This window comes from Alosa sapidissima, chromosome 7 (assembly GCF_018492685.1).
Source record: "Alosa sapidissima isolate fAloSap1 chromosome 7, fAloSap1.pri, whole genome shotgun sequence".
Taxonomy (NCBI): Eukaryota; Metazoa; Chordata; class Actinopteri; order Clupeiformes; family Clupeidae; genus Alosa; species Alosa sapidissima.
Genome location: NC_055963.1, coordinates 31753223 through 31762339, shown reverse-complemented (window position 1 = coordinate 31762339; position 9117 = coordinate 31753223). Strand labels below are relative to the sequence as shown.

General features: G+C 44.9%; 1 protein-coding gene across 1 annotated transcript; it reads left to right on the top strand.

The window, feature by feature from the left end:
• The first annotated feature begins 3719 nt into the window (after positions 1–3719).
• Positions 3720–8663, top strand: r3hdml (R3H domain containing-like). Its single transcript, XM_042098007.1, has 6 exons — positions 3720–4009; positions 4966–5375; positions 5607–5725; positions 6302–6404; positions 6741–6856; positions 7626–8663. Exons 2-6 carry the CDS (start codon positions 5034–5036, stop codon positions 7813–7815), a joined length of 870 nt encoding a protein of 289 aa, XP_041953941.1. The 5' UTR covers positions 3720–4009; positions 4966–5033; the 3' UTR covers positions 7816–8663.
• The last annotated feature ends 454 nt before the right edge of the window (positions 8664–9117 follow it).

The following is a 9117-nucleotide window of genomic DNA, read 5'->3' as shown; positions in this document are numbered from 1 at the left end:
ACTTGGGAGGTTTACAGAGATAAAGCAGCTCCTTGGACGGCAGGCTGGTCTCTGAGTGAGACTAACTGGGTCTGCCAGCGGCCTGGCTCACATGCTGGACTCTCTCTCTCATCTACACACACACACACACACACACACACACGCACACACATGCACACACACACACACACACATACTCATGCTGCAACCACAGCCCCGTGTCTGGTTTCCTGTGGCTAATCAATGCGTGCAGGGCTGCCGGTGGCTGCATCCGTCACCAGAAACACTCCAGAGCTCAGGAGCTTTGCTGGCATTTCCCCGGCCCTTCCGCTCCTCTGTGGGTGGCTGCTGGCTGAGCCCCTCCAGCCCCAGCCCCAGACAGCAGATGAATGGGAGCGGACTCTGACCTAAAACAAGGCCACGGGTCACAGAGTGAGGCATGTTGTCGCAGCATTCCCCATATCTCACACTCTTGCCTACATGCACTTGGGATATGACTTGTTAAGTGGAAAGGAACCATCCCATAAAATAACCATGTGTGGACACCCTGTGTTTTTCAAATGAGGAAAAAAAATTCAGTATGCGACATGAAAAAACATGCAGCAAAGTGTCGGCCATTTTCACACTTTGTGCTGTTGGATGTTTTTAGCCTGACAGCCATACTGAATTCAAGCCATACTATTCAGAATGTGAATCTAATACTGTTTGCATTGGGACGTGATTATGGTGTGTGTTTCAACCGATACAGGGGAGAAAATGCCTCTGTACACAATTGCATAGATCTACCAGTGCAATGAAATGGCCTACCATCAATCATTCTTTGACAAATGCCTTAATTGCGGTTTCCTGTTCGTTTTTTAAAGTTAGTGTGCTGTCAATATTTTGTACAACAGACGGGATAGATACATCTAGACGTCTAGCTTCTCTAGGGAAAGGCTTTTTGTTGTAAACAAAACCAACTGAAGCAAGCTCAGTTGACATGAATGACTAGGCACTGTGCTTACTTATCTATGGTGGTTCATCTATCCATCATTGTATAAATCCCGCCCAGATTATTTGATTGGTCTGCACAGTTGTCAGATTTTCATAGAAGCTTCTCAATGGAGCAAGTCCAGACTGAATTTCCCAACCTCAGATTTTGTGGGTGGGGTTAAATCACAGGTCAATCACAGTCTGTTGCGCACTGACGAGCACAAACTCGGTGAGAGCATGGAGGTATTATGGGTGAGAGGGTGAGAGGTGGTAGTGGGGGAGGGGCATGAGAGTTGTAAACATTCAAAAGTCCCCTCAATCTGTCAGACTTGCCAACTGCAGCTTTAAGTGAAGTTTTCAAGTGTAAACCTATAGTAAGGGTACAGTCTCTTTCATAAGCTCAGTAGACTGCACTTGTACTAAAACGGAGCAATTTCAATCTAATCTGTAGAAATGAAGAGTTGCCTGAATTTTCAGTATGTATTGTGTCTGGTTTGTTGGACAGGCTGCCAGACTGGGGTCTTGGGCCCCTCACACAGAGCTGGCACCAGCCCTGGCACATATGCCTCACCCTCACTGAAAGCAAACACGCAGAATCCACAAAGCCAAGTGGTTAGACACACTCACAAGGCCTCCGATCCGCCACAGACTTGTGCGTTCAGCCTTATATACAATATGTGTTATCACTGCCAACAATATCATGCTGACATGAATTATTACCCTCCCTCTTCGTAAAATAGTTTTGGGCACACAGTGCATTTTCCCCATCTGTGTTGAGGACAGTTAATCACCGAGGGTGTTGACCGCCCTCTGCCAGCTCTCCGGGTTCTGATGGTCTGGGTCTGGGAGGCTCAGGGCCTCATCCCCTTTGAAGTCTGGCCTGTGGTGAGTGTTGATGTGTCAGTCGACTGGTTTTCAAGTAAGCACAGCCACCTCACCTCAGTAGCTCTCTTCACCAAGTCTCCCCAGGCTACAGATGTGTTGTCTTTGAGCTGTCACCCTCTTCAAAACGTACCCTAAGCCCCATTCCAACAGACTGTATAATCTCATTGGATATTATCAGAGTTGTAAATGGATGTTTTTGTACTGACGTAGCTGCTGTTAGTCTCCTGCTGGTAAGAAAGGGCTTAGCTGTCCTCCTGAGATTTCTCTCTATCTACTTTGTGTAAATTCATTTCATTTTGTGTTTGTGTGTTTGCATGTACAGCATGTTTAATTGAGTGTGTATTTGTGTGTGTGTGCGTGTGTGTGTCTGTGTGTGTGTGTGTGTGTGTGAGAGAGAGAGAGAGACAGAGAGAGAGAGAGGCCATTTATGGCCTTTCCCCCCTCCTTCCCTCCCAGAGTGCATTGCATGCATGTCCTCAGGTTTGCCCATTTGCTTACTGTGACTGAGTCCACCCAATCCCACGTCTCCACTCCAGTCATGATGATAGATTATGCTCTGACGCTAAACTAGCACGTACTGTGATGAACAGAAACGCAGTCTCAACTGTACTGACTATTCTCAGCATGAAATTAGTCAGCTTCAACATGAAGTAAGCCTACTAGGACTTCTCTATGCAAAAGCACAAGCATACACGCCAGACATCAAATTTGAGACTTGATTATTATTTGATGTCCTTAAAATGTTTATAAGTGCCTACAGGCCTGTGTCTGTGTCATTATCTAATAGCTTCAGTGTGGTTCCAGTCTGTCAGTGTTCCCAGTGCTCCTGTCGAACCCACTGTCGACCTTGTGCCAGCCGGGACTGTTTACCTTGGCGGTGCCTGCGGCGCGAGGGGTTGGGATGTTACACATGGTGGCGTTCCGTGGTGTCTTCCTGGAATTCGGAACAGCTGGAGCAGAGCTCTGAGTCAGCGGTGACCTCATGATCTGGCCACAGCTTAATAAGATGCATTCTGTCTTCTCTCCGTTTGCCTGTCGCTTCGTTTATTTGTTTTATTGTTGTGTTTTAGACAAGCACTCTGCAAACTCTGCAGACTCTCTTTCTCTCTCTCTCTCACTCTCTCTCTCTCTCTTTCTTTCTTTCAATTCAATTTAATTTTCAATTTAAATTTCAAACAATTTAAATTTCAAGTAAGCTTTATCGGCATGACAGTTTAAACACTTTAGGTGTACATACACAATACATGGCATACGAGATATGGAAAACATAGAAATGCTTGTGTATGTATGTATGTATGTGTGTGTGTGTGTGCGTGTGCGTGTGTGTTTGTGTGTGTGCTCATATGTATGCATGAGCACCTCTGTGCATGTGTGGGGTGTGTTCTTGCAAGGTGATTGTATTTCTCTGTGTGTGTGTGTGTGTGTGTGTTTGTATCTGTGTGTGTTGATGTACATGGGGGACAACCACAGCTCAACACACCATTCATCTAGAGACTGTCTTCATGCCAGGACCAAAGCTAACGATATCCAGCCATGAGAATAGAATTGTGATGGATGTGACCCGTTATCACTCTCCTCCATTCAGAACTAATTCCACTTTAACAATGGACAGTTATGAAAATAGGGTGCATCGAGGGCTGCTCTGGAAATAGTACAAGATGTGGAACAACGGACGTGTTATGCTGATTGCGTGGTTGTGTTATGCTGATTATTTGTCTTTGGACGGGTTTCATGTTTGTGGCTTTCTTCAGGGTGGGAGGGGGCTGTGCATGGAGTGAGTGATGCATGAGGGGGAGAGAGAGAAATGGAGAGAGGGAGAAGAGGACTCGAAGAGAGAAGCAGAGAGAGAGAGAGAGAGAAAGTGAGAGAGGACGGGAGGGAGGACAGGCCATCTAAATCATCCACTGAACTAAGAAGCATCTCCACAGCAGGAGGGAATAGAGAAAATAAGAGAAGGAAGGCAAGAGAGGGAAAGAGAGAGAGAGGGATGAAGACAGCAGTGCTTGGACAAGAGAAAGAGAGAAAAGAGAGTGCTTGTGCGTCAGATAGGCAGTGAGACTTGGCCTCGTTAAAGCCGTCTAACACAGATGTCAGAGGGGTTGTTTGCAGAGGTCAGTGTTTAAGTGAGGATCTCCACAGCGCTGCCAGGCTAAAACTCACACCGCTGATGAAGGTATGTGCCGTTGTCTCTCTCCCTCTCTCCTCTTCCTTTTCACTCACTTTCTTCCTTTCTTTCTCTTCAGTCACCTTTTAGTTCAGAAGTTTTGGTCTATTGTTAATCAAGTATTGTTCACTTCTTATTTCATTTGAGTGTGGCATAGGGTGAAGGGTATCCATCTGTGAAGTTAACTAAGACTATACATTTGATTCTCTATCTCCCCTTAATGTATATAATTGGCTGTTAATTGATAATTGATTGCTACATCTACAGTTTTCATTCAGATATTACACTTTGAAATATTGTACTATTTTGACCTATTCAGTCTTTCTGTTTTTGACATGGCATGTCTTTCACTTTAATCTTTTAGTAATCATTAATTTGCTGCATGTCTGCATTGATAAATTGTTTTGGAAAATAGTAAATATTGATATTGGAAATGTATTTCATATGCATTCAGTAGTTTTATGAAATCACTGAGATTGCTAATATAATTGGTAATTTTAGCAGAGATCAATAGAACAGTTGTCTAATGTTTTAAGTGAATGAATCTAATGTTCAAAGTGTGACCTCTCTAAGGCACAGAAAACCAGGACACAAACACACAAATCATTCTTGACCCCAAAAGTTCAGTTACACTTACACACACACACACACCCTTTCTCTCTCACACATGCACACACACACCGACTCTCTCTCTCTTTCACATACACTCTCTCTCTTTCTCTTTCTCTCTGACACACACAGACACACGTATGCAAACACACACACACACACACACACATTCACACACAGACACACATATGCAAACACACACACACACATTCACATGCAACCTCACACACACACACACACACACACACACACACACATTCACACACAGACACACATATGCAAATACACACATGCACACAGATGCACACACACACTTTTCCATCTTTCCTGTCTGACCTAGCTGCCTACCCCTCCAGCTCCGCCCCTCCACCAGTGCCAGTGCTCTTCTGTGAGGAGTGAGGCTCTGTTGCCGTGGACACGAGTCATGCCCGCCCCTCTCACACGCCTCCTCTTTGCTGCCATCTGGTGGGCGACCGTGTGCATGAGAGCCTCTGCGCTGCCAACAAACAACACTTTCCTGTTGAGTCTGCCGGAGGCTGTGTTTGGACTAGGTGCCGAGCGAGAGGGAACACTGCAGGCTGGTCAAGGCGTAGAGAACGTCCCACGTGGTTACGGCGGCGTTGCGGTGGCCGAGGGAGGTGATGTCATTGTGCCCCACGTGCGGCGCCGGAGGGCCATATCCAGCCGTGACATGACCGCCCTACTAGACTACCACAACCGAGTGCGTTCGCAAGTCTCCCCACCCGCAGCCAACATGGAGATCATGGTGAGAGAGCAGTGTGTGTGTGTGTGTGTGTGTGTATGTGTTCAATACAACTATGAATTGGAGAGAAGAAAAGAGAATTGTGAATTTATATACAGTAGGCATAGTTGTCTCTCAGTGGTGATTGAGAAATCAGTGTCAGTTGTTATGGGACACTTTAATCCTGAAATTGAGTTGAGTATGTACGTACATGTGTTTGAATTTTGGTGTGTGTATGCGTATCTGTGTATTTAGGTCTGGGATGAGCGGTTGGCCAGGTCGGCCGAGTCTTGGGCATCTCGCTGCATCTGGGATCACGGGCCTTCCCATGTCATGAAACACACAGGCCAGAACCTGTCAATCAACTCTGGCAGGTGAGTGGAGACTCTCAGGTAACTTCACCAGTGCGTCCAGGAGAAACCCTGTCAGCATGCACAATTTCTAAACTCAGCCCTGTGAGGAAAGAATATGAAAGTAAAGGAAAACACTTGGGAAAACTGTGTAAGGGTGCCAAAAGAAAACTAACAAAGAAGCTCTCAAGAAGTCAGTGTAATGGAAAATGTGACTGTTTTCTGGGGTGAGACGTTCACTCAGCTCTCACAGTGGGGCCCAGAATTACACACACTGACCGCTGTGGAGGCAAATAGAATGGAAAGAAAAGGGAGAGAAAAAAAAAAAAAAGTTTTGTCCAAAGACATTTGTCCAGTGTTGGTGTCTTGACTTGTCCAGTGTTGGTGTCTTGAGTCTTGACTTGTCCAGTGTTGGTGTCTTGACTTGTCCAGTGTTGGTGTCTTGACTTGTCCAATGTTGGTGTCTTGACTTGTCCAATGATGGTGTCTTGACTTGTCCAATGTTGGTGTCTTGACTTGCCTTTAAGTAATATGACGATGTGACTGTAGAGGGATGAGGTGATGTGGTGATGATATGGTGATGTGGTGATGTTTGGGCAGGTATCGCTCCGTCATTGATCTGGTGCGTTCCTGGCATGATGAGAGGCATGCCTTCTCCTACCCGACCGGCTGCAGCGGCGCTGTCTGCTCACACTACACACAGGTGTGTCAGTCGTGTACCCATAAAACCACACACATATACATAAACTATGTGAGGTTGCACATGTCTAGATTGTGTACACACACACACATGCACACACACACACACACACACACACACACACACACACACACACACACACACACACACACACGCAGCCGCAAACACACGCACACACACATACATACATTACATATTCTCTCTCACACACATACATACATTACATACTCTCTCTCACACACACTAAAATATACTCAGACACAGCACCTCTCTCACGTCCAGCATTTCCTGCAGTCCTTCCCATTTCTCCTTGTGTGACTGAGTGTTTGTCTCTCCCAGATGGTGTGGGCCAGCACCAACAGGATGGGCTGTGCCATCCACAAATGCTACAACATGTATGTATTTGGCAGCACCTGGAAACAAGCTGACTTTTTAGTCTGTAACTACTCCATAAAGTAAGTCCCTCTGTTTCCCTCTGCAACACAATGCATTTCTTTTACCTTAAAGCAACACCATGCAGTTAGGGGGCAGCCGTGACCTACTGGTTAGCACTTCGGACCTGTAACCGGAGGGTTGCCGGTTCGAACCCCGACCAGTAGGCACGGCTGAAGTGCCCTTGAGCAAGGCACCTAACCCCTCACTGCTCCCCGAGTGCCGCTGTTGATGCAGGCAGCTCACTGTGCCGGGATTAGTGTGTGCTTCACCTCACTGTGTGTACACTGTGTGCTGTGTGTGTTTCACTAATTCACAGATTGGGATAAATGCAGAGACCAAATTTCCCTCACGGGATCAAAAGAGTATATATACTTATACTTATATATTTTAGTTTCTTGGTGTTCTAAGCCCCCAACGCCCCCATCATGTTGCATTAAGCATCCATCCAACATAAGGGCACTATGCAACTACTGCCATTCAACGTCTGGGTCCGTCTGGGGCACTTGAATGGTTTATTTTAGTCATAAACATTTAAAAAAGACTAATATTTTCAGACTCAAGGCATTACCAGGACAACTTTATTGTTATTATTATTATTATTATTATTATTATTATTTGTGCATGTTTATCTTCCATGTTTGATCCTCTTGATATATTTATAGTGTGCAGCTTCCAAGATCCCAGTAATCTGTTTAGCTATAACATTATGTAGCGTAGGGTGGAGGCATTTGGAGAGATCAGAGATGCTTGAAGGGTTGATCCTCATGTGATTGTGTATCTCTTCCACAGAGGGAACTGGGTGGGGGAGGCGCCGTACAAGCGAGGCAAGCCTTGCTCCGCCTGTCCGTCCAGCTACGGGGGGTCATGCTCTAGGAACCAGTGTTCTGGCCGCTCCTCGCGGCGCGCCCAATCATCACGCTCCACCACGTTGTCGCGCTCCTCCTACTCCAGAGTCAAAAAATTTAAGAGGTGGTACTAGCGGAAGCCATCAGTGAGCCCACAGCTCACAGATTAGCCAGTATCTTTGGAATTCAGAGCAAATATGTTTTTGTGAAGCAACACCACTTTTGTCTATTTAATTGTCAATAATATTATGTCATAATCCTAATTCAATCCTAAAATAAAATCAACCAGAGTCCCTTTTACCAATATAATTCCCTGAACATAATGGCCCTCTGATAGACTTTTATATCAGTCTTTTTTATTGCTGAACCATTGTCTCTCTACAATGACATGAACTTTGAGTGTGTGAATGAATATACGTATGGGTGTGTGTGCACACAAGTTAGTATGTTTAGTTAGTATGTAAGACATACTAGTTAGTAGTAAGACATACTCTACAGAGCGCCATCGTCTTTGGCTTAGAAGGCTGCATGGTTGTGTTGGGACCTATGTATTTTGTGGATGGACTTGAAAAAGTGTTTCTTTGTGTGTTGGTGCGTGTACTTGTATGCATTTACATGAATACATGAGTGTGTACATGTTTAAAGTTGCCCCTAAACTGTTTGCACTGTTTTGGTTTGTTATTTTTGACTTCAGAGGTAATTTTGTAAAGATGTTGTCTCTCTACAATGAAGCACTTTTATTTTTTTACATGAAGGTAGACCATGTTCTGTAGAGTGTGCCTGTATATGTATGTTATTGTATTAATGTGTTGCCAGGCTACTATCTTTTTAAAATGTGTGTCTTTTTCGATTGTCCCTGCCATGCAGAGATCATGCAGCCTCTGTCCACATCTCCACACTAATAAACCCCCTATTGAGGCCTAATTATTGGGTTGACCTAAAATGTACCTGCTATTAACTGTCACACCAGACACACACACACACACACACACACACACACACACACACACACACACACACCTTGTGTACAGAACAGATACACATGCCCAGACCAGGCACTAAAGAAAGGCTCTGGACTTCCTTCCAAATAGGCCGACTACCATATGCACACACACACAGCCTAGCTGTCTATCATTATACTACCTGACAGTTCAAAGTAGCCTGTGACATTTTTCAAAAAATATTTTTGCCTCATGCCTTCACTCACAAAAGTAAACCAACATGAACGTCATAGACTTATTTATTATTTTAATTATGGTAATGGAGGTCTATCAATAAATGGGCTTGAATGTGTTCATTATTTTCAGACTAGCCTAACAGACCTTGCTTATACAAAGCCAAACTTGGCCAGGTTGGTGCACAGTAGACCTCATCAACACACCTTACAATAATAGGCTACATCAAAACACACCTTACAGTAATAGGCTACATCAAAA